This window comes from Mytilus edulis, chromosome 2 (genome assembly GCF_963676685.1).
Source record: "Mytilus edulis chromosome 2, xbMytEdul2.2, whole genome shotgun sequence".
In the NCBI taxonomy this organism is placed as follows: domain Eukaryota; kingdom Metazoa; phylum Mollusca; class Bivalvia; order Mytilida; family Mytilidae; genus Mytilus; species Mytilus edulis.
In genome coordinates, this window is record NC_092345.1 from 1107292 (window position 1) to 1133628 (window position 26337).

Sequence of the window (26337 nt, forward strand, 5' to 3'; positions counted from 1 at the left end):
TTCCTTTGATTTTTCCATTTGATTTGGGACTTTTCGTTTTGAGTTCAGTATTTTTGTGACTTTACTTTTACACAATTCGCCTGTATGTTGCAACGGAGGAAACCATCCTTTTTAGTTTGTCTGACCAGTAATTTGACATTAACAGCGGGTTTGAAATACAGAGCAATTACTGTCTGTAAGTTTACTTGACATATGCTTAGAAATAGACTGATATTTATTATTTTGTTACAACTTTACTATCATATCAATTCTGTTATTTCAAATCTCATTTCTATAACCGACATTATTAAAAAGAAATGATTTACTATTATTTGCAAATACCATGAACACGAAGTATAATCAATTTGCAGCTGCATTATCCCCTGCGCGTTCGTGAATCAGCTCTAATTTCGAGACGTGTTACCGTCTAATAGTTATTAAACAAGAACGCGTGATCACAATACACGAAATATTTAAATGTATAAGGATTATCATCTACTCATCTCTTTAATATAATTCCTATATACTACTTTTAGCATACACGCTCTTTGAATTTATATTTATATCTAAAGACATATCTACCTATGTGTAATGACAACTGCAAATTATACTTTTCCATTGGATTTGATATAAGCAAAAAACGCATTTGCTTTTATTTATAGATAACACTAGAAAATCCAACTGGCATGGTAGGATTAGACCTTTAAACATATTGAAAAACTGCAGAAGAACAAATTTGCTCTAATTTGAGATCTTTCTAATAGAATAAACTCATAATAGATACCAGGGTAGAAGCAATAGTCTGACCAACAAATATTTTGATAAACGTTCATACCAATATGTTCATCTAATTAAAATATTTTGAGTGGTAATGTTATCATAGAAATATCAAAGACTTTTTTAGCGGATTATAGTATATTTAATTGTATTTTCCAATGTAGCAATTTTTTCGATAGTATGATTTATGGTGGAACAATAGCATAGTATGGGATATATGTGCTAAATATTACCAGTTTGTATCATACGTTATTTTTTTTTTTTTTTTTTTTTTATCTTAAAACAACAAATTATGGGGTTGATGATGTTATATAATTTTATCCTCTTCTTGTTTTAGATGCCAAACTATAAAAATACCATTATAATTGTTTCTAGTACAGAACAATAAAGTAATATCACTAAGTGTACAGAGCCATCCTCTGGTTTTTATAGTTCCTTCCTTTCTCGCAATTTGTACGAGAAGCCTCACCACCATTTATAATTGATTAAGCTGTATCATTCAAACATCTCCAGTGGTCATGGCAGCAAATCAACATTTATCAGGGGACATAATTTACAGTTTTTTCTTACAAGTTCTTGACATTTAATTTTGTGTATATCTTTTGTATCTACCCTCTTACTAGTAAAAAGATGTGATATTTCATTTATCTTCTTACACAAATGCAAATATTTGTCGAAATCGTTACATTTAAACGCCAAATCTCTGAGTCGACGCACTTCAACCTGCAACTCGTTATATGCATTGTCCCATTCATCGTCGTCATTCAGGAACAGCGCGTGAAATAAGATATGCATCGTCTGCTCGCCACGTTCTGTGTTCTGACTATAACGTTTCCTATCGATCATCATCATCCTGAAATCGTCTTTGGCGGCTTCCAAGTCTTTAGAAGGTAAATGGCAATGGAACCGAAGAAATATAATCTCATTTAAAAAGAAATGTCTCGGTGTACATTCCATACATATTTTAAAGGCTTCGTCACATAATTGAATGGCTGATGTCTGCTTTCCTCTGAAATGATAAGTGTAACAGTATACTGATTATATGTATGAATGAAATAACGAAGTCATTTTGTTTTTACCATAGAACAGTTTTGAATAGTTCACTTTTAAACATTTTTTGGACAGTCCTTAACTAGAACAGCTAATTACAGTTGAACTCCGTAACAGTTTCGGACACTTCTACTTCACAATTTATTCGAACAGTTCTAACCAAGAACAAGTTCTGACAGATCTATCTCTAAAACAGTTTTGGACAGCTCTATCTGTTATGTATTTCTTAAGTTTTTTATTACAAAAAATATTAATTCATTTGATCTAAATATCTTCCTACTGATTTTATCTTTTTTTGTGTTCATATTTTCAATTTTGTTTCTATTTCACTAGTTATTTAATGTTGTAAATTTTATCTAAAACATAAGAAACCGGATGTCATTGTTATCATTCATTATTTATTATTTTATATTGTTTATCCTTTTTTAATTGTATTCTTTTTTGTTTGTTTCTTTACGAACTTTATATATATCAAACCACGTATGTTTCGTTATAGAGGGCTGAATAATGATATCGGGTAATAATAGATAGATAGACACATAGATATGAAATGAATATTAATCAAATGTACTGTAAGTAAAAGGTTCGTCTTTATTTATCATCATCATTAACCCCAAAACTGAACGTTGAGCATCAACGTAATTTAGAGGCGACTGATATGAAAGTGTATTCAAGCAATTTAGAAATAGTTTATCATAACTCATCACATAACTAAAGCCCTGACTACGGAGCTGATGTGAGAACCAAGAGTTTAAAATTTAGTAAGTCTGGTATACTAGGTTGAATCAATCATTTCAGTTTTTGACTTATCTAAAATTCTTGATTAGAAAGATTATTATTGAAGGACAGTAACTTAATTGTGGAATCATTAGATGATTTACGTCAAATTCATAAAACGTGTGTTTTTTCTAATATTTCTGCTATGACACATCGTATTTCTATTCTAGCTCTCATGATGGATTTGTATGAAACAAATCACCTTTTTGGACTGAAATACCGCATGGTTTCCATTTGATATATATACCTAAAGTCGTATGCAACTTCAAATTTTAAATACTTGAATCCCTTAGTTTTACTACCAAACAAGTGTATTTAAGTGTACGGGAACTTTCTTGTAAAAGACAATTCTTTATAATGTCACGATGTTCATAAATGTACTGCGATTATAGGATGATCTTTTCGTTCACTAATTCGCCTACATTTTCCCGTATGCAATGACCTTAAATACAAGGTCATTCGATAGACATTCGGCCACCGAAAAAGCGCAAGTTTGAGGGGGGACCCGTGATGAAAGAAATGTAAACACCCATGCTCTTGGAGGTAAGTAATAATAACTGATTTTTAAAGAACAAATTGTATACAACAATTCATTAAACTTCTGTTTAGGAAAAGTTTTATTAACAAATGGCAACGCATGACAAATTGAAAAAAATATCATGGCTATATCCATTCACTATTTTTCCATGTGCTTCACGTGCTCGGTTTTGATTTATTATCAATGCCACGAGCTGGTAAATAAAGGCAACAGTAGTATACCGATGTTTAAACGTCCACATAAACGTGAAAGCTTTTGAGCTTGCGATCAACAATTACTGAAGTACACAGTATTTGTTGATGCAAGTTATATATTCGTAATAAATATAAAATAAAGACATAATAGTTATCAAAGGTACCTGGATTATAATTTAATACGTCAGACTCGCGTTTCTTCTACACAAGACTCATCATTGACGCCCAGATCAAAATAGTTATAAAGCCAAACAAGTAAAAAGTGTAAGAGCATTGAGGACCAAAAAATTCCCAAAAAATGGTGCCAAATACGGCTAAGATAATCTATTCCTGGGACACAACAACGTGCATACATTTATTAACTTAGTATATAAGCGTGCATTAGTATAATATTTTCGATAACATTAAAATTCCGAGAAAGTCGTTGCATACGACTTATATTAGAACTATTTGTAAAGTGTATTTAATAATCAACGATTGTATAGCATTTTTTTCTGAAGTTATTCAAACTTTATTTTGAAACGAAAGACATACTGAAGGTGTAATACGACCAAATCATGGTACGTCACATCCGGTTGTATACGAAAATAGGTCGAAAAAAATATTCCCTTAAATTTGACAGTTGTAGGTAATTAATCCTACATTTTATTGCAGTAAAACATTTCTGTGTCATCAACATATGTCTTGGTATTAAAGCACCATTATTTTTTGTTTGGGATTTTTATAGAATATTTTGTAATCTTGAGGTTACATGGTTACTAAACCTTGTACACAGATAAAATAAGGGGAGACATTTGATTGATTAACTTCTAGTGATGGTTATTTTCTTATATACAATAAATGTTATGTGAATTTTTTTCTATAGTACAACTGGACTTGATAAAACGTCACTCATGCCAAGTATTTCTTTATTGGAAACAAAGATAAATTCTGCACATTTTTTTGAAAAGTGCTAATTTAACAAAGACTGATAGGGAAAATCAATGGTGGTATTACACCTACTATGGGAAGCTGTACATGCACCTTTGACCTTGTGAGTAATCTCATGTGTTAAAATTTCTTGCTATTTAAGTGAAATATTACAAAAATGAAATACTCTGAGTGGCTTGAGTCTCCAAAACACATTTTTATGAGAACATTTTCTTGAAATAGGACGCGATCATGAATATTCAGTTGACAGAACAAGCCAAATTAAGTGGATTTTTTTAGGCGGGGGGGGGGGGGGGGGGCTTTTTCTCCTTATCTCTTATATTCTGCTATGATAGAAATTTTTCCTATGAAGCACTTTAATAGATATGAAGTCGTAAGGACTTGTTGAAACCTCCTTGGACTTGGAGACAGTAAACTTTTATATGGATTGTTCATTCTGCTGTAATTACTCATTTCTTATAACATTTGTATCATAAATGAGTGAAAGTTACCCCATTATTTTTATATATTGGCCTGAAAAGTTGATATTTTGATGAAACGAGAGGTATAAATTGACCAAAAGAGATCTTCTAAAGAAGAAAAGAGGTCCCTTAGTGGTATTTGTCTTCCTAAAATCATCTTGTGTATCAAATTCAACTGTTTGTAGGCAGATAAGATAAATATTTGATCAATTATAGGTCCACACTATATTCTATCTTGATACGGCTTGGTTTGGATTTGTCGAAGAAATTTTGATCGAATCGCTGTAAATGTCGTCTTTCGTTACACTAGATTTTTCTCAAACTATTGAACTAATTATGACAGAACTTGACAGAAATGCTTGAAATTACCAGTATTACAAAGGGAAAAAGTCACATTTATTTTATTAAACACTAATGTCTTCTGAAGTCTCATATAATTAATTTTACAAGGTCATAACACGGTCATTACCTTATAAAATTCACATTCAACTTGAGTCTTTTTTTGTAAAAAGTACATTTGCAGCATATATCTTGTAAATTAGTTGCTAAAAGGAGGCTTATCATAGATAAATTATGATTGGTCATTGGATAGATTTTGCCCCGATATTTTCATTAGAACAAAAAAGTCAGTTTAAAGTTTCTATCCACCAGTTCATATTACCTAATTTAATAATACAAATGCGTCATCAAACACACGTTTTGCCTTAAACTTTTCTTTTTATACAACAGTAAATTTGGAAGTGCCGATCAAACAAACACGCCCTCGATTCTCATCGTGTACATTTAAGTGGTAAATTATTTTAACTATTTGATACGTTTTACACAACGCGTATTCAGACGACTATCTATGTATATTTCAGATTTAAATTAACATTTGTTAATACATATATACAGCGCAATTTATTATTTCTAAATTCAACGTAAATGTAAAATCTGTTCTTTTTCTACCTGGTACTAGAATATTTAATTTTAGCTCTATAAAATAAAATAAAGTTGGCAAAGTAGATCCAGTTTAGTAATTCTTTTTGTGTTTTGATAATATAGCTCATAACTTTAATCCTTGGCTTTCAATTGTTTTGGTTTGAGTGTTCCTACTGAAGATCAATCACAAAAAGATATTTAAACACATGTATTTAAATGTATCAAGGGTTATATCATTCCAGTCAAATAGGAATTCTTTTCTATAGTTCAATGTCGATTATTTCTGCTTTTAAATTTCCAATATTTCTGGTAATGTTCAAGGGGAATCGTGTTCTTACAACTACCACATGTGTCACTTGATAAATAATTGCTGGTCTTCTTGCATAAAGTGTCATCCGATAATCAAAGGATTATTGAATATTGTTGCTTTTTAATGAAATCCGTTTTTTAATATGATTGCATAGACGAAACTGTTGCGTCAACAAACCCATTGTATCAAATTTTTCACCAACATTTCATTTTATAATGATTAAAAGTTTCTACCCACTAGCTAGTATTATCTAATTTTGACACACAATTCATTTTACAATGCAAATGCATGATCAGATACACGTGTGTTTTTACAGGTTTTTTTGTATGTACATAAAAGTAATGGGAAAGTGCTCTGAAGACTTGTTTGCCTACACAAGTTGATTTCTTCAAAAACTAGATGATTTTAGTTAAAAATTAATCACAATGTGTAGAGTTTAAACTGTAAAATCTTTAAAAAAAATATATTATTATAAACGGCAATGATTTACGATTTAAAACATGTGGTAAAAAGTAGAATAACAAAAACAGCGAACACCGAGGAAAATTCTAAACGGAAATCCTAGATTAATGGCTAAAAGTTCAAACAAATCAAACAAATGGAAGAAAAATTTCATATACCTTGTATAATAGCTTTCTAAACCTCTCACTTGTATAACAATCGAATAAAGTTTCATTATATTGACAAAGATGTGTTATCGACACAAACATACAAACTAGGTTTGAATGCCACAAATATTGGGATATAGTAGTCGGTATTGGATCATAATCTTATTTAGTTTAAGGGTACTTGAATATGTGGGTAAAATATAATGAAAATAAAAAGAGGGGTTTATTGCTCTCAATTGAATTTATTGTGACTCAATGGGTAAAAAACTTTTCATTTTAGTTGGCATTTTCTAAACTAAAAAACTGACATGATTTGAAATCTGAAATCTACAGTTCAAATTTAAGTATAACATTAGGCCAAATATTAAAACACTTCCCTTTGCTAGCTCTGATCAGATAAATCTGATTCTGGTTTTTATGAGTATTGCCCAGCCCAGTGGGAAATACTGAAAAACCCGGGTTTTACTGGGTTTTAGAGGGTAATATTGGGCAATACTGGGTAATATAAAATACTGGTCTGAATTTCATAGAGTATTCAGTGCATTGTGAAAGGATTAGTTTGTTAAAAATAGTATGAGTAGGTGGATTAGAATCTTTAATATCTCATTTTGCATTGAAAGAGGATTTAAACTTTAAAAAAAAAATTAAAAAATATTCAAAAAGGTTACTTGAAAACGGCAAATTGATTGGAATTTGCTTAACTTTAATTTTAGACAAAAATTGAAACAGTTATATTTTACATTACGTTAAATGAAGCAATTGTGTATTTCACCGTTTTGTTCATACAATTAATTCCAAACTCTTCAATTACTCAGTGAAAAATCTAGTTACTTGTCTTTTTAGTCATATTATGTTTTTGCCCTTTAATGATTAAGGTTTGCATGGTAGGTCTTTAAAAAAAAAGACAATCCTGCTTAAGTTGTGCCTAGGTGACATAGTGGCGATTTAGAGGTTGAAAATGCGGATACATGTTTTTTTTTTTATTGAAATTGAATGTTATAAAATGTTGTATATTATATAAAATTAAGGAATGTGTTTCCGTTTTTCATAGCTCCGTTACCGTGGCATGGTTAATTATACTTTTGTTTTGTTAAGGATTCATCAGCTCTTTAATGTTTGTATTAAATATTTATGGTTCACGCATCACTGAGGAGACAACGCATTTCAATTGCGCATCTGTGTTGATAGGATAACTTCCAATTAGATAACTATGGGCGTGCACTGTTATTCCCCGAGGTTTTAATTGATGTGCTAATATGAAAATACAGATATTACTTTATTGAGATTTACAAAATTGTGTAAATCCTTTAAAATCAAGGAAACTCCCTTATGCAAGGCCCCGAATCCTCGTTCGGATTGGATTTTCTTTTGATACGTATTGGTTTAATCATCTCCTCAACTTTTGTATTAAATTTATTAGTTACAAATTAATGTTTGGTTTGTGCATCACTGAACAATTATCTATTGTCGAACGCCGATCTTGTGCAGTAACTAATTTTACCGTTAACGCTATCAACTTTTCCAAATGATCATTTTAAGATTTATGCTTTCTTAAAAGTGGACATTGCTCACCTCTCATAGCAATTACATTCTATGGATAAGTCATTTTTTAAAGTTATGATTGTATTACATTTGAGATAACCCTTAGTGTGTAAAGGAGGTTATTTTGATCTCAGATATTTTGTTTTATTCATAAAAGAATACGTTAAAAAAACATACTGTACTAGGAATATTTCTGCTTTCTGTCGTAAGGTTAGGCCTGTGTAATAATCATTCCATCCACATTTTCTTCTAATGTTTAACGCCTCTTCTGTAAGTTTAAGTGCATAACCTGAAACCAAAAAATTATCTTAAAATATCACAAACTGTACAAAAAATGCATTGGACAAAAAAGACTTTCCATTCATAACTGGATTTGTCATGAATGTCAACCCAAGAGACAAACTTCTACTGAAAAAAATACAATTTCTTCTCTTGGATAATACATTTATATTGAAACCCTTTCAAATCACTAATTTTCAGTATTCGTTTTCACTAGAATATAAAATGGAAATTAGGAGTGCGACTAGTAATCTTACATTGTTTAGAAAACAAAACCGATGCAAAAATGAAAAAGTTAAAGTTTTATCTGCATGTCGCTGCACGAAATGCGAAAAAAAGAACTGAATGCATTCACGATTCATTGTAATTCTCATAAACATGTTCTAAACATTTTCAAAGAGGCCAATTGACTGTTATATTGAAGGGCTGGTAGTATTGATTTATTGTAATATTGTTTTAAAATTTTACTAAAATGATATTCAAACTCGTCTTTCATTTGGATTCTTACTGGGTTGATTCAAACAACACTGTGTCTTGAGTTTTATAAAAATTCTTTTAGCTGTATTCTTATTTTCATCTCAACCTTATCAATGTTTGTTATTTCATGATGAACATCTTGTATTACACATTTCAATAAGGTGTGAAAAGGTTTATACTATTCTGCATTATAGGTATCGATGTACCAAATGAAAATCCATGGGCGCAACCATCTTGGTGAAGGGAACATGACATAGAGAAGAAAAATGGTAAGTCTTTGTGATTGGTTGTTACATTAAATAGATATTTTTTTTCTGGAAAGCCTCTTTAGTATGACTACAGTTGAGCATAGTTTTCTTGTAAAATAATTTACATAGGAATTATTATAATTTTTTTTACTAGTTGAGGTGAAGTGCTAAAAATCAGAGACATTTTTCTGCGGGATTGTCATGCGTTCTTGACAACCCCAAAATTCACCCGTAAAAGCCATGGGACCATATATTTTTGTGTGTTGTATTTTGATGACAATTAATTGTTCTTTCTTTTGATATCACTTTCAACCACAAAATTTCTTTTATTTAGAAGTAATTAAACAAAAGGCTAACATTGTCGGCAATGGAAAACTATTTAGTACTTTGTATTCTAAAGTATCATTGCACATTATATATGATAATCTGATACTGATAACATGTACAATGTGACAACAGAATATTTTATCACAATGTATAATCTGCTTTTAATTGTCTAGAAGGAAATTATTGTACTTAACTTAAAATTCGAAAGACATATTAGAGTACATACAATATAAAAAGTAAAAACACAAAAATACTGAACTCCGAGGAAAATTCAAAAAGGAAAATCAAAAATCAAAAGGCAAAATCAAAAGTCCAAGCACATCAAACGAAGTCTCTTTTCTTTTGCAATAGTATGAAAGCACTTAACTACTCTACTCGCTACACGGAGACTGATTGGTGAGTGACTCACCCATTCATAACTTAAAGACAGATTAAAAGAATTTGTTTAAAGTTGTTCAATTAAATAACATGGCCAACTCATATTTTTTTGTTTAAGGAAGGAAGAAATTGTAATTTTTTAAAACGAAAACTGTCTAGTTGAAACATTAATGTTTCTGCTTACGATGATACTATTAAACCTAACGTACTAAATGGCAAAATTGAATGCATCGAACGTTTCATCGACGCCATTGAATTTGGTTGACCGTTATACAATAGATATTTGTACGAATCTATTGTGTGATACTTTAAATGTAGTGTCAATGACCAAAAAGACCGACAAAATCTTGAGTTTGCTTTTAATTTTATTACTCAACTATTTACACTTTCAATTGAATTATCAACAGAGTTTTGGCCGTTTTCGGTGACAGTTTTTGATTATGTCTGTGTATTTTAAAAACAGTTTCTCGTTTAACAAGATGTATACCCCAAGTTTTGAATGGTGCTAACAATTTATGAGATGAAAGTTAGAAATGTTTAGAGTTGGTTCTATAGCAAAGCATTTTAAGTGTCATATAATTTTCTACTCGTTCCTTTTTTTAATAATTTTTTATTTTGCCAGTTTTGTTGACTTTCCTTTTTTGAATTCATCTACTTGATCAGTATTTTTGTTTTTCTTTTTTCAACGTTTAGTGAAATCTCTCCACAATGGTTATTTCTAATGAGACATTTTATTGCATTTCAATAAATACAGAAAAATCTATATCTGCATGAGATATGCAATAAAACACAGAGTACCATGAACCGACCAAAAACTCATGTTGTAATCTGAAGTACTCAAGAGATTAAATATTTAAATATATACTAGCTAAGGACATTTTTACCACATGGTAGATTGTTGTTTGTCATTATGTCGTCTAATCTTTTAATTACCACACGTGACTTATTCACGATTGTGACTGTTTTGCTGAGTGTGAATTCGCATTACTATAAGACGTGTTACGGTACTTGTCTATCCCAAATTCATGTATTTAGTTTAAATGTTTAATGTTATATTTGTAATTCTCATCGGATTTTGTCAAATGTGTTGATGTCTTTTCTATTATATTTATGTGTTATGGTAAATAATATTAAGCACCGCATTCATTTATTAGATTTCATTTTGTTCAACGTAATCAGTACGATATTTTACGTTTGAAGTCAAATTCAAAACAAACCGGACATAGCTTTATAATATAGTTAATTGCTACCTTAGTTTGCTAATAATAAATATTAAAATGTGCATTGTTATTAAATGCAATATCAGTATTTAGTTCAAATACAATTTTAAATCGATCCTAATTCTATCTTATTCATTCAAATGACGTCATTTTTCATTTTTTGATGATCTGTTTTACAAATTCAAATGACGTCATCATTTTTTTGTCATTTTTTACAATTTCAAATATGACGTCACTTGGCGTTGGGGTTTGGGCTTGTTCGGATGTGTCTACATTTTGTGTTGCAAATGTCTGGTTATGTAATGTATTTCAGTTGTTTCCTGTAATTAGTTGATATTTCAGTTCTATCATGTACAGCTTCTGTTTAATGATTATATAAATTTACTGTTTGCAAAAGTATAAATTATTCTAAATAATAAGGATGTTCTGGTAACTAACAGAAAACCCTGGCCGTTTTTGGCACAACTTTTTTTATCTTTTGGTCCTCGATGCTGTTCGACTTTGTGCTTGTTTCGGCTTTCAAACTTTTGTATCTGGGCGTCACTGGTGGATCTTGTGTGGATAAAATGCACTTCTGACGTATTAAAATTTTCAACTTGTTGCCTTTTGTTGGCTGTTGTTCGTGTGTTTCTTTGTCAATTGTATTCTCCAATTTATTTATATTGTAGTCCTATGGTGTTGAGTTGTCATTTTAATGTTATATTTCACATGGCTTTGAAAGGGGAGGTTTGGAATGCCACAAAACCGGGTTCAATCCGCCATTTTTTTCTTTAAAAATGTCCTGTACCAAGTCAGGAATATGGCCATTGTTATATTATAGTTCGTTTCAATGGGTGTTACATTTTAACGTTGCGTCGTATGTTTTCTCTTAATTTTGAGTGTAAATTCACATTGCGATATAACGTGTCACGGTACTCGTCTATCCCAAATTCATGTATTTGGTTTTGATGTTATATTTGTTTTTCTCGTGGGATTTTGTCTGATGCTTGGTCCGTTTCTGTGTGTGTTACATTGTAGTGTTGTGTCGTTGTTCTCCTCTTATATTTAATGCGTTTCCCTCAGTTTTAGTTTGTTACCCCGATTTTGTTTTTTGTCCATGGATTTATGAGTTTGAACAGCGGTATACTACTGTTGCCTTTATTTATATGCAAATGATGTTTAATACAATAAATAAAGACAACAGTAGTGTACCATAAATCGATAGAGAAAAAACAAATCTTGGTTACAAACTAAAACTGAGGGAAACGTATCAAATATAAGAGAACTACGACATAACAGACCTACAGCATTGAAATGTAACACACACAGAAACGAACTATAATATAACAATGGCCATTTGCCTTACTTGGTACAGGGCATTTTAAGACAAAAAAGGTAGTGGGTTGAATCTGGTTTTGTGGCATGCCAAACCTTCCGCTTTAATGGTAATATTAATTATAAACACGTACCATTATTCCCTCTTTTGACACTCTGATTTGCTATGTTGTTAAGTGGTGCGACAAGTATTTCTGGTGATATATCAGCAAACTTCCGCCTCTCCTCGAGAGATGATTTGTACCACTGTAGAGCCTTGTCGTCATCTCGCCCAGCTACAAAACAATTAATCTTTTGTTTTCCATTGTATTCTTATCCTGGCAATTTATGTGGCAATCAGCCATTTTTATTTGGGTGCCACTGTGTCAGATAAAGACGAAAAGCAGGACTTGTGACTCAATAGTTATCAAAGGTGCCAATCAAATTATAAGTCTTTAATGAAGTTTACCATTCAGTTTCATATATTTGAATAGTTGCCTTTGTTTGTTTTAAGAGTAAAAATGTACAGGTAAAATAAAGTATATGAGACTTCCCGATATCTTTTAAGATGGCCTTCAGAATATAGAATAGCATTAACGCTATCAATTTTATGACAAAATATGTTTCTTGGGTATATGTTTCTAGACCAAAATCGTAAACTTATCTAAAGTCGAAGAAATTACATATAACAAAAGGCAGAAACATAGCCAAAGCCGGGAAAGTTTGACAAGTGGGAGAAATATTTTGCAATTTACATGTTTTATATATACTTTATGCGAATACCGAAGTACTGGTTACTAGTCTGAAGAAAACAATTGGGACTAACAGTCCTTCAGCAGAACAATTTGGACGAGGTATATACGCTCTCCTTACTTTAGCTGTATTTGGCAAAACTTTTAGGAATTTTGGGTCCCCAGTGTTCTTCAAAAACAATTTTAGATTCGATCGTCACTGATGGGTCTTTTGTAGACGAAACGCGCGTCTGGCGTAAATATGAAATTTTAATCCTTGTATCTATGATGAGTTTATTCATAAGAAATTTCAATTTCTAAAGAATAACACTGATTCCAAACGCAATTATACTGATGATATTATTCTATTTTGTTTATCAACAACACATATGTTGAGTTTGGCTATTCTTATAAGTCGGTATTCCAATTGGTACTTATTGTGCACCCCTACTGGTAATCTTGTTTTAGTACTCGTATGAAACAAACCTTTTAATAAATCTTATCAAAGTCGAAAAGAAAAAACAATTTGCAAAATTCTTTCATTTTAGATAATTATATGAAGGATGTCATATTTTTCATATTCATATGTACCCCCCGAAAGCTTAAGTCTAGGGATACTATCAAAAGTAGTAGGTCTGCTTCAAATCGTCGTGATATTTTTCTCGATTGTGACACAGATGTACGATTCCAAACTAAAATAAAATGACAAACGGGATGCTTGCAGTTTTCTAATTGTAAACTTGCCGTTTCCCAGCAATAACAAACCCTATTATCCGTCGTATGGCAATAGTATTGACAGCTTATACTTTACTGACCGAATCAGACCGTTTTAATAATAACCTGAGCAACACGACAGATGCCACATCTGGAACAGGTTCTGCCGACCCTTCTAGAACACCTGAGATCATCCCAGTTTTTGGTAGGGTTCGTGTTACTTAGTCTTTAGTTTTCGATGTTATGTCTTGAGTACTATTATTTGTCTGTCGGTCTGTGTTTTTAGCAATGGCGTTGTTATTTTGATTTTCGATCTATGAGTTTGACTGTCCCTCTGTTATTGTTACTCCCTCTCTGATATCTGTACATGTTCACACTGGCCTGTCGACAAACCATAGCCTTACTACACCCTCTCTCGTGTTCTTTTTTTTTCTTGCATGTCTCTCAATTTTTATTTCAATGCTTATCACGTTGTTCCCGAGATGCAAGTTTAGTATTTAAGACTATAATCACTGAGGCTCGAATCCAAACAGTCGAAAGGAACATTTATATACAAACTATACGAACATTTGTCGTAAATTTGAAGTAATTGATAAGAGACCGATGTTGATTTTGTAATAGGTAAGCTCTAGATCTTATAGTGACCTTGAAGGTTTCACCTGTTTATCTTTGCACAGGGAATGGTAAATTACAAGACCTTTCCGTGTCCATGTTAAAGGCGAGAAGATAAACCACCGGATTTAATTAATTACTGTGATTCTAACAGAATTGGCTCTTGTATTAGTATTTGTGAACTTACATCTGTCCATGATGAGTCCAAATGTATTAAAAATGATAGCTATTGCTGAATGGTACGGAGCCTCTTTCTGAGCTAGGTCCAGTGCTTCATTTAAGGCTTCTTCTGCTGCATCGTAATTTTCTAATCGACAAATTGAAAAATTGAAAAAAAAATATTGTATTATTAGGGAACAAAGTCCTCAATATATAGTAGTAAAAATTTCCAAAAAATAATTCGAAAAGAACGATTATTGCAGATATTGTTTAAAATATAACATTTTGCGAACATTTTCTATTTTTGTAAATGTCCTCTTAAAGGTTCCTGCTCAGTATAACAACTATATAACTGTGATCATTAATATAAAGAACACAGAGATTTTACCACTGAATAGGATGTTTTGCGGTACATTTTAACTGGAGAAAGATAAATTGTCAAATTAGATATGGCTTGTTGAACGTTTTGTATGATTAAAGGTAATTGTCGAATGGGGAGAAACGTCATATTACTCGAAATCCGGAGGTTGAATCTGCTGCTTTCCTACGGATTTTGAGACAATATGTAAAACAAACTTGACCAAATGGTCTGCAAACGATATTCTTTTTATGTAGCTTCAGCAGACGTTGTTGTATTAAATTAAGAGGAAAGCAAACACATTTGATGTCATATTTTGAAATATCAATGATAAAGACGTTATCAACTGTTAAAATTTAACTATGGGATAACATGCATACCTCTAAATACTTCTGCTAAAGCTTTCTGAACGAGGAATTCAATGAGCCTTCTGTGTACTCTTGTATTCCCATCTACCTTCATCTTAATAGCGGACTGTATAAACCTGAAATAATAATATAAATTAAAACTAAATGTTAAGTGATTATATCAACTTTTTAAATTGAAGTATAAATACTCCGAAATAAGGCTTATACAAGTTCTGCTAAAAAATGTTATCAAGAAAGTACCTGCTATGATGTAGATGGATTGTATATACATTTTACCTTGATTATGGTAAATATATAACTGACCAGACGTTGATTGTACATCATACTTTAACCTAAAATAAGATCAAATACTTGCTATTCCTTGCAAATTATTAAATCTATCATTTTGCATTTACCATGATACAAGGGAATAACTAAAACACGCTGGCGGGTAAACATCCTCTTATATATGGCATACTATGTACAATAGGAATATAAAAAAAAGTTTAAAACATTTGACCTTAAACAAATGTTACTTAATTGATATTGCTAAATCATACAAGTACGACAAAAATTTAAATAATCTTTAGTATTATAAATATACTCACGCTTCTAATATTTAATGCTCATAATAAAAGTTTCAACATAATACAGAAGGAAGATATAGTATAATTACATGTTGGCAAAACCATTTAGGGGAAATTAGATTTCGCATGAAAATTAATTCTAACTCTATTTGGTAGCGATTCGATTTTAAAAGTTTGAAAATATTGCGTCAATCATTTTACTCATGTGATTTTACAGATTTTGCGTCGCGTGTCTATTTAATTGGTCTGTAAAGAGTGTACTAATTGTTTGTCGATTAGAATGAAAAAAAAATGTATTCAATTATTTAACATGTGATTGTTATTAATATTTATTTCCTGTATCGTGTCTAAATAATTATTATGACTTAATGTAATAATGTTTAATAAACATATATTGAGTTTAGGGGAAGTCATTGATTTTATGAATTTCCCAAAGTTTTACTCTCGTTAGTATTTAATTTAAACACAGTTGTGATTACTCTGTGAGATACCTAACATTTTCTATTGTACCAATATGTTCCTAAGATCATAAAAAGGCATTCTATATAGAAATAGGAAGATGTGGTATGAGTGCTAATTAGACAACTCTCCATCCAAATAACAATTTATAAAAGTAAACCATTATAGGTCAAGGTATGGCCTTCATAACGACGCCTTAGCTCACACCGAACAACAAGCTTGTTTATTATGTGTGTTACTATGAAGAAAGTAAAAATACTGCACTTCGAGGAAAATTAACAACAACAATTCCCCAATCAAAAGGCGAAATCACAATTCCAAAAACATCAAACGAATGGACAACAATCATTCACAATACTCTTAAATAGTACGATTATTCATTGATTATAAAGCTCTGTTTTGATTGCTGATATACCAACATTAGTAATTTAGAATCAGATTGCGTACAACAATTGACACATTCACCCATATAATTGAGAATGGAAATGGGGAATGTGTCAAAGAGACAACAACCCGACCAAAAAAAAAAACAACAGCAGAGGGTCACCAACAGGTCTTCAATGTAGCGAGAAATTCCCGCACCCGGAGACGTCCTTCAGCTGGCCCCTAAACAAATATATACTAGTTCAGTGATAATGAACGCCATACTAATTTCCAAATTGTACACAAGAAACTAAAACTAAAATAATACAAGACTAACAAAGGCCAGAGGCTCCTGACTTGGGACAGGCGCAAAAATGCGGCGGAGTTAAACATGTTTGTGAGATCTCAACCCTCCCCCTATACCTCTAACCAATGTAGAAAAGTAAACGCATAACAATACGCACATTAAAATTCAGTTCAAGAGAACTGATGTCAGAAGATGTAACCAAAGAAAATAAACAAAATGACAATAATACATAAATAATAACAGACTACTAGCAGTTAACTGACATGCAAGCTCCAGACTTCAATTAAACTGACTGAAAGATTATGATTTCATCATATGAACATCAGGCACAATCCTTCCCGTTAGGGGTTAAGTATCATACCATCATAACATATATTGCTTTCAACGCAATGTCATTTACAAATTGTGTCATCCTGAAGAACCTTGTTTGCTTTGCGTTTGAAAATTTGAAGGTAAAAACTCTTGTGTCTATAAATGTCGTTCCTTATATGTTTTATTAGTCATATTAGGATAATCAATAATATCATTAAATGTTTGCCTGTTATATCACTATCATTTATTTCTATCTGTTTTGATATAGTTGATTCTTCAGAATAATTTACCTTAGTCCTTTTTGATATTTTCCCTGTCGTATTATAAATCTTCCCAGAAATCCAAGTAAGGTCATGTGATGATACCCTGGATGGTCCCATGACAAAGATCTGAATGCTTCCTGAAATAACTGGGTTACTTCCTGTCTATTTGTATCCACTGTGAAAGAAAATAAGCGTATCTCTTGTTAACAAAATGCTCGGTCGTACGACGGGGAAAGACAGTCATTAGAGAGGGGATACTTATAGCCATACTTTCAGTACACACACTTTTACCATCCCTTTGCAATTTGTGGGCTAGAAAACTATTTCAGCTTTATCAATGCGCTTTTACAATAGTCCTTCATTTGATAAGATATGCGACAAAAACAGAAAAATCACGTAGCACTAGTATAACCTTTGATATCGTTTGAAACCCGATTCTAACTTCATAATTACAGTTGGTATTTATTCGTTTGATGTGTTTGGCATTTTGATATTGCCATTTGATTCAGGACTTTCCGTTTTAAATTTTCATCAGAGTTCGGTATATTGTAAATATGTCGTGCTATCGAAAATAGTTCTCTTAATTTTATAAGGAACATATTCATTGTTTCGAAATGTTGTTTTCACTTATATATATTATATTCATAAGATTTGTATACAATTATAATTTGCTAAAGTTTAATGTTTGTTTTATAGCAAAATATGAATATATACAAAAAGTGAAGATAGGATGTCCCTCTGGTATCTTTCGCCCCTCTTTTATACAAAGAAGAGGAGAGTGTTTTTACAACGCACGGCCTACAACAATAAATGCATTTTTTAAAATATTATAGGATTTGACATAAAACTTTATTTCAGACATTAGTCAAGAAATAATGACACCGATGAACTGAAACGTTCTAGGTAATAAATTGTTGAAGTAAAATACTTTTACCGAATTTAAAGCTCCTTTGAGATTGTGTCATTCACATTATTTCCTTTAACCAAGATCACGTGATTCTGACTTGCTGAAAAACATGCTACTGAATTTCGAATTGACATTTTTGTGAGACGCACATAAATCTTGAAAACCTTCTTTCATAGTAACGTACAAATAATGTATTAGACCGAGTAAACAAATATGACAAAGCTGTATGCTGCATAAGAAATATTAATTAAGCAAATGTACTTAATTCAACTTATTTTGGTGTGGTAAGTGTTGCCCAGACTTAAGTTTTGTATGTCGTTTTTTGTATATTGTGTTTGTCTGTTGTGTGATTGTTTTGATTGATTTATTCTATGGCATTGTCAGTTTGTTTTTGAATTATGGTTTTGTAATATCCCTTTTGTATCGTTTTACTCTACAGCAGTATTGTTGAAATGTGCAAAACCGATGTCTACGTCTTATGAACGATAATATGATGTGCAGAGTAAAATAATTGCGTTCGTGTGTCGAAATATGTAATACCCGGTAACCATAACATACAAAACATTAAATTAACCTTTCATCTGTGTCATTGCTTGGGCCAGAAACATTTTGAGTACGGCAATTTCCTCAGGTTTCCCGTATTGTTTTGCTGCATTTATAAGATGATTGTAAAAATCTTTGACTTGCTCTACAGGAAAACATTTTATGAAAAGCTCTTCAGCTTCACTGACTGCCTAATGAAAAATAACAACATTTATCAGAAGGGAATAGGTTTTCCTTTATTTTTATAAATATACCTCATTACTCCAGGGAATAAGTCTTTAAAACTATTATTTCCATAATTAGATATATGATTTTTCGAATGTACATTTAAAGGGGCACTAGCTGTCAAATTCATGGTCACCGATTTGACTCCAATTCTCATGTATGATTTATAACATATAAAACATTTATCCAAACCATCAAAAGTCTAAAATAAACAGTGTACAGAGCATGGGGTAGATCATATATAGTTTCGTTTCGTGTGTAATTTAGTGCAGATGCCATCTAATTAAATATCGATTTAACCTCAGATGAACATATAAGCGATGTAAACATAAATAAAGATATGAATAGATTAAACCAACACATGCAATTGGATTGGTCTGTTTGATTTTATTTTATAGATTAAAAATATATGTTTCTCATTGTTTTTAACCGTATAAGAATGATTTTATATGCATCGAATTAGTAATCAAATGATTTACCGTAGTTTCACTTTCATTGATGACATTCTTTTTCTTTATATAACCAGTACACGTACAATGCATGCGTTGTCAATTTCTAGCTAGGTGTTAAATTGAAGTTGAAATTAAAGAGGTCGACTCTATTATCAATGTTTCTTAACGTAATTTGACGAAATTGAACCTTTTTAGCTGCAAAAAGCGAATTTTTATTTCACTATTTCACTTTCATTATTGATTGAACAGAAAAAAATCAAACTTCAGATTTTTTATATATCTCGTAGCTAGTGCCCCTTTAAAGTAAAGAAAACTGATAAGTCATTCAACAATTTTAGCATTAAGCTATTGTTGGTAACATCTTCGAACACAATGTTAAAAAATGAAATTTTATAGCTTTATGATAGCATGCGTGAATTAATAATAACATACTAGACTGAATATTATCAGGACTTACATTGCTAGGGGACATGGTGATGGGATCATAATTCACTGCAGATAATTACTTACTTTCATCAGGACTGTAAAGATATCCTCTGTACAGTGTATAGCTTGCTGTAATAGCTGCTTCATATTGGCATAATCATGGTGGAAATACTCTACCACACTTTTATGAGAATCTCTGTACAATTTATTGTCTACAGTTACCATGAGATCAACAAAAAACTTTACAAATCTCAATCTCACAAGATCAGACGTTGAGAAATTCGGACTTTCATTAATACAAGCTCTGAGTAAAGGATTCAGCGAAAATAAATTAGTTTCTTTATCAAACTCTAGGACGGATGAGTCTCTCAGAGGTATAATTTGAAGAGTTGTTTCGTGTGACTGTTTATGACCAAAGACAGCTTGTAATGCCTCTGTTGAAAAAGACCCCTGGAGTAACATTAAATCATTAACTGATGATTGCAGACTTGTTGGAAGTCTTTCCAGAAGCTTTTGTATTTTCACTCTCAAGTGTTCGTTCTGAGCTACTAAATTAGATGAGAACAAATCTAATACGCTTTTTGGGTCGCAGAGTAAGTTAGCTAAGAATTTAGGCTTGATAATGCCGTCTGGGTGCATTAAAATACTGGCTACTTCTAATACCAAACCAGGAGTACAGTGACACCCATTCACTATTTCTCTTTCCGTATCTTCGAAATCGGTATCTGGAGCTGCGTTACGCAATAACGATGTAGCCTCCGATTCTGATAATCTTAGAAGGGATACATACCGTATTTTATAACCCACATTTATATTCAAACGAATTCCACTACTTAACAACAAGAAGATATTCGAAGAGCACCGTAAGATTTTTGAACACAAATCCGAAAACTTTCCCAATGCTGCGTTAATATCTTTATCAAATATAAAATTATCAAGCTTTGTAAACGTCAAAAGCACATAATTGTTCGATTTTGTGTGAGATTTGATAACTCGGATGATTTGGTTTTCACTGAGTTTTGCGGATTCAGAAAAAACATATTCGGGCAGTGAATCCATTACATGTTCTAAAAGGTTATCCCATGTCCGTATATATTTACATGATACTTGTCCAATATGAAGATTACTATTTTTTTCATTTTCATTTTCGTCGTCTAGTTCTTCACAAATCTAAAAAATAAATAATAAAGATATATTTAATGATAAAACAATCAATAAATACTAATATTAAATATTGATAAAACTTAAATAGGTTTTTCTATATGAATGGAATTTTGAATAAATAAGCATATTCACCGCAAGTCACGTCGCGTGCTTTAACGTGCATAGTTTTGGTACGTTTGATGTACATTTGGTTTTGGTAAATAATTGCCATTACATACATTTCTTTCGAAATATGAAATAAAACAATTACTGTCTTTTGTTTCGGTAAATTTGTGATTTAATTGACTTTTTGATCTGAGCGTCACTGATGACGTTTGGATCTGAGCGTCACTGATGAGTCTTATGTAGACGAAACGCGCGTCTGGCGTATAAAATTATAATCCTGGTACTTTTGATAACTATTGGCCTCATTGAATATCAGTTTTTCAAAATTCAATAAAACTACATATTTACCTCTTCAAAAGACAATAATTGTATAATATCCTTTACAAACATACATGTTGACAATGCACAAGGTCATGCTTTTCTCTGACTGTTAATGTTGTATTAACATTGAATCTATTGGATGTGAACTGATAAAATTGTTAGTCTAATTACAAAGGGTTCATTTATTTGTTAGAATTCTCATTCTGAAAATGAGGCAAAAGAAACAAGAGGGACACTGTAACTCATAAGTATAATATAACCTGACAACCGAACGCCATTGCCAAAGAAGAGAAAAACCAACAGACCATCAATAGTACACAATACAACAACCAAGTAAACGAAAGACTGAGCAATACGAATCCAACCAGAAACTGGGGGTAAAATCAGGTGATCTGGAAAGCTGAAAATGATGTCTCGTCTTTTTTTAATTTTTTTTTTAGTCTTTAGAAATATTTGAATCTGTCACTGTGATAGTGATATATGAAAGAAAAGCCGGGACAGATAGTCATCATCGGTTTTCCCTCAACAAGGATCATTTGTATGACAAGATAGGCATGCTTTGGTTCGAGTATTAGTTGTTGTATCCCTATGTGTATCAAATTCGTATCAGCAAATATCATAAGCACTTTTCTTTGAAAAAATGTATGTACCAAGTAAGGAATATCGCAGGTGTTTTTAAAATTGTTCCGTTGATTGATAGCGTTTGATACTGTAAGAATTTAAGGACTGCCCTTTTTGTAATTGCTTTAGTATTCAGATATTTTGTTATATGTCATTAGTTAAGTGAATGCCTAGTACATGCTTGTGCTTGAATGTCCTTAATCGGGTCATATAGCATGATAAATATTTATCTGCTCAATGTGCATGCATTTAGATTCAGATTTCTCTTTATAATGTGCCATTATACTATATATAATACAGCTTTTCTCGACTTAAATTTCCACATATCGGAATTTAAGATACACGATCTGTTATATGAATGACAAAGGCTTAACCAGATAAAGATTAGTGAAAATAGGTTACTATAAATTATAAGGACTCGAAGAAGAGCAAACAAGATGATACATCCGTACCGAAGTCTTTGGTTAGGACAGGGGAAAACCCGAAATAATTACATTAGATGTATAAGAGACGGAGGTAAGATACCGAAGGGACAGTCAAACTCATAAATCGAAAACAAACTGAAAGCGCCATGGCTAAAAACGAAAAAGACAAACAGACAAACAATAGCACACATGACACAACATAGAAAACTAAAGAATTAACAACACGAATCCAACCAAAAACTAGGGGAGATCTCAGGTGCGCCGGAAGGGTAAGCAGATCCTGCTCCACATGTGGGACCAGTCGTGTTGCTTATGTGATAACAAATCCGGTAAATAGTCTAATTCGGTAGGTCACATTTATGAAAGGGAAGGGGATTGTAGTAACGACGTAAGGAACATATCCGATATCATTTGTGAAACGGTTATTTCATAACGGTCAACCAACTCGTGATGGCGTCCGTAAAATTTACGAAGGAATGATTTCAACTTCACCATTTGGAACTCTTGGTTTAATAGCTTCCTTGTGAGCAGCAACCCTCTATCAAGAAAATCATATATGTTTCGTTATAATACGTTATTATAATTGTTTACACTACAATCTCGCGTTATTCCTTAATCAACTTCATTACACAATAAAATTTATCATTTATGATGACACGAGGTCCTACAACAAAGTGCACATGTAAATTAAATAAATACTTGATAAAAATCGTGTTTTCATTATCCTAGTTAAAATGTAATTAATATAAGTATTGAATGTTTCTTTTTGTAACTTCATAGGGTTGTAGAAGCGTTGACCGTGCGCACGTTTTTAGAATGAAGAGCTTCCGCGCTTCATACAAAATGTACTTCGGTCAACGCTTTTACACCACAATGAAGTTACAAAAAGAAGCATTCAATTCTTAAAATAAACGCGAAGACAAAATAAATCGTGTTATATTTGTTGACGAGTTCGTGGGCAGATAAAGAGAAACCCTAAAATAATTCTGATTAAAAAACAAAATAGGAGTTGTACAGTAGCATTATATGGCGCGGAACCCATGCTTTGGTAAATGGAAACCCTAAAGTAATTCTAATCTAAATCAAAACAGGAGGTGTACAATAGTTTTGTAACCTAATAAGAATTCAAAATCAAAATGAAAGGTGTACAATTGCATTATATGGTGTAAAATCCATGCTTATGTAAATTATGATAAAAACAATCAAGGGTGTACATGAGTATTATATGGGTACGGTTGAGATATAAAATATATACCCTTAAATAAAGAAATTGAAAAGTTCATTCTTTTATTAGGGTAAATCCGAAACACATTTGGACGAAAAACTATTAGTAAATAGGAATGACATATTTAGTTAAGATTCTGTTGAATTAAAATTGAATTCAAAGGATGCAGATACATTTTTTTCTATAGTATGCAAATATGTTGAATTCCGTATCCTTGTTGCACAAGGGTAACCCCCAAAATTATTTCGATGAATAAGAGATGGAAACTAAATCATGTGAGTAGGATTGTGTAAGAGTGTCAAATGGTTCATGATCATTTGGAGATATAAAAATCAGACAGAAGAGACGAAGCGGACACTCCAAATTCACTATACTGCATGCTCTCGAAATCAGGGATATTAGTACTCTTAGATGAGAGTCCTGGAAATTTCCTTTTTCGATAATATATTGAGATACAAACAATTTCTACGTACTTTACTCAATGATCATGCTATTAGTTTCAGATTTCTATTTGCATAGTGCCATAATACTAAAAATAAGCTATTTCTTAGAATAAATCTTCACACATTACGATCGGAATTTGATATACAAGATCCGTTTTGTGAAATGAAAAGACTAGAAAAGATAAGTGCACATTTGTTGGTCTACTTGTACTGCTAAATAAACATAAACAAATAAGATACCCTGTCTTTGCAAAGAACATGCACTGGAAAGGGAAAAACTAAAACAGTTCGGATAACAACTGTTTCGGTTGGGTGTGTGTCGTGTTATTTTTTATTTATTTTATTTGTATTGCGTTTTTAAGACTGTTGTCTAAATGTTGTTCTTTTGTTTGTGTTTTCTTTTTGTTTGGTGCTAGTGTTATCTGTCTCAATTTCTCATCGACATATATGTTGTCTGCTCTATGGTTGGGTTGTTTTCTCTTTGACACATTCCCCATTTCCATTCTTTTTCTCTTTGACACATTCCCCATTTCCATTCTCAAATTTATTTGTTTCCTCTGATTCTTTTTTCAAAAATTGGTTTCTCTGCATTTTATATATCTGCTGCTTTCAACTTTCGTTATTCATTATCGGGATACAATATGGATCTGCTGTATCTTTATTTTTCAACATTTTTACCAATATGTCTGTTTGTTTTGTTCACACATCGTTGTCAATTTGATGGGATTTTATGCGACTGTCTTACAAGTGAGAGTTTTAGCTAGCTATAAAACCATGTTTAATTTATCATGTTCTACATAACAGTTGTTATGATCCGCTCGTCTGATGTGTTTGAGCTTGGTTTTGTTATTTGATTGTGGACTTTCCGTTTTTAAATTGGTCCACGGAATTCAGTATTTTTGTGATTTCTATACTTATAGTACTTAATATATTTGTCATAGATAAATAACACACTTGCAGGACACTATTCATGATTATAATTGGTTTGATTTTGAATAGTGAAAACCAGATATTTAGAAAATAATGAAACACAAATTGGGCAAAAGGAAACCCTTTAGATCACGTTATGACAGACAACATCATGGACAAATGGCAGAAAAACAAAAGTTCACTCAACAATCTACTTCTCGATAATTAGATAAAGAGTAACACGAATCCTACCGACAACTTGGGCTGATCCCCACCAGTGACACCAGTCACGTTACTTACTTTCAAATTATCTGAAAACACGACATTAAATAACATAACATTGCAATAGGTCATACTGATGTCATATTGAGTGGAAAACAAGACTTCCAATTAAGTATGACGCACCAGTGACACCATACAGTCACGTTACTAACTTTCAAACTATCTGGAGACACGACATTAAATAACATAACATTACAATAGGTCATACTGATGTCATAGTGAGTGGAGACTTCCAATTAAGTATGACGCACCTGTTGGATAAGTCTCTGTTTACCAATACATGGAGCACCGGATATCTGTACAATACGGTTTTTCCTTTTCCTGAAGCATGTCTTTATTTCCTCGCGTTCCCGGAATCTTCCAATAAAAGGTAGTCTTCCATCATCCTCGCTGCCAGGTTCGCCAATGTCCTCTGTTATAAACATGTCACTAATTCATGAATGATCTGTAAACAAATTGTTTTCAAAGTATTTCATGTATATTTTTCATCAAAAATACTATTTTAAGGTTTCAGTTTTCTATTTGAAATTAACTGCTGGTTAATAGTAGGCATGTACATCGAGGGGTCAAAAATTGAAAAACGAACATGATTCTAACAGTTTTAATATCATTTTTATGATATATTATTTAATAATAAATCATTAAGCAAATTAACTTACCTACGTTATTCACACCAAGCTTCACACTTACATGAGTAAAATGAGTACATATAGGTCAACACCGTTCTGAGCCACAAAGGACATGTCCTATATTTGAAAACCCAATATG

At 31.8% G+C, this 26337-nt stretch overlaps 1 protein-coding gene across 2 annotated transcripts; it reads right to left on the reverse strand.

Moving 5' to 3' along the window:
* Positions 1–1058: 1058 nt before the first annotated feature.
* On the reverse strand, positions 1059–26337 carry LOC139511199 (uncharacterized). Of its 2 annotated transcripts, none has more exons than XM_071297777.1 (10): positions 26260–26337; positions 25821–26014; positions 20159–21244; positions 19003–19162; positions 17549–17696; positions 15264–15367; positions 14554–14673; positions 12465–12605; positions 8265–8376; positions 1059–1765 (listed from the first exon to the last, which is right to left on the reverse strand). In XM_071297777.1, exons 2-10 carry the CDS (start codon positions 25992–25994, stop codon positions 1273–1275), a joined length of 2538 nt encoding a protein of 845 aa, XP_071153878.1. In that variant the 5' UTR covers positions 25995–26014; positions 26260–26337; the 3' UTR covers positions 1059–1272. The 2 variants fall into 2 exon arrangements, with proteins under 2 accessions (XP_071153878.1, XP_071153877.1); XM_071297776.1 differs by having other exon boundaries at positions 26229–26337.

Bases quoted from the DNA above. Each gene is read 5' to 3' on its own strand.
- LOC139511199 (XM_071297777.1), bottom strand. From the start codon at position 25,994: ATGTTTATAACAGAGGACATTGGCGAACCTGGCAGCGAGGATGATGGA. The intron at 19,163-20,158 runs GTAAGTAATTAT...ATTTTTCATTAG, and splicing joins TCTTTACAGTCCTGATGAAA to GCAGTCAGTGAAGCTGAAGA. The intron at 8,377-12,464 runs GTACGTGTTTAT...TTTTGGTTTCAG, and splicing joins TGTCAAAAGAGGGAATAATG to GTTATGCACTTAAACTTACA.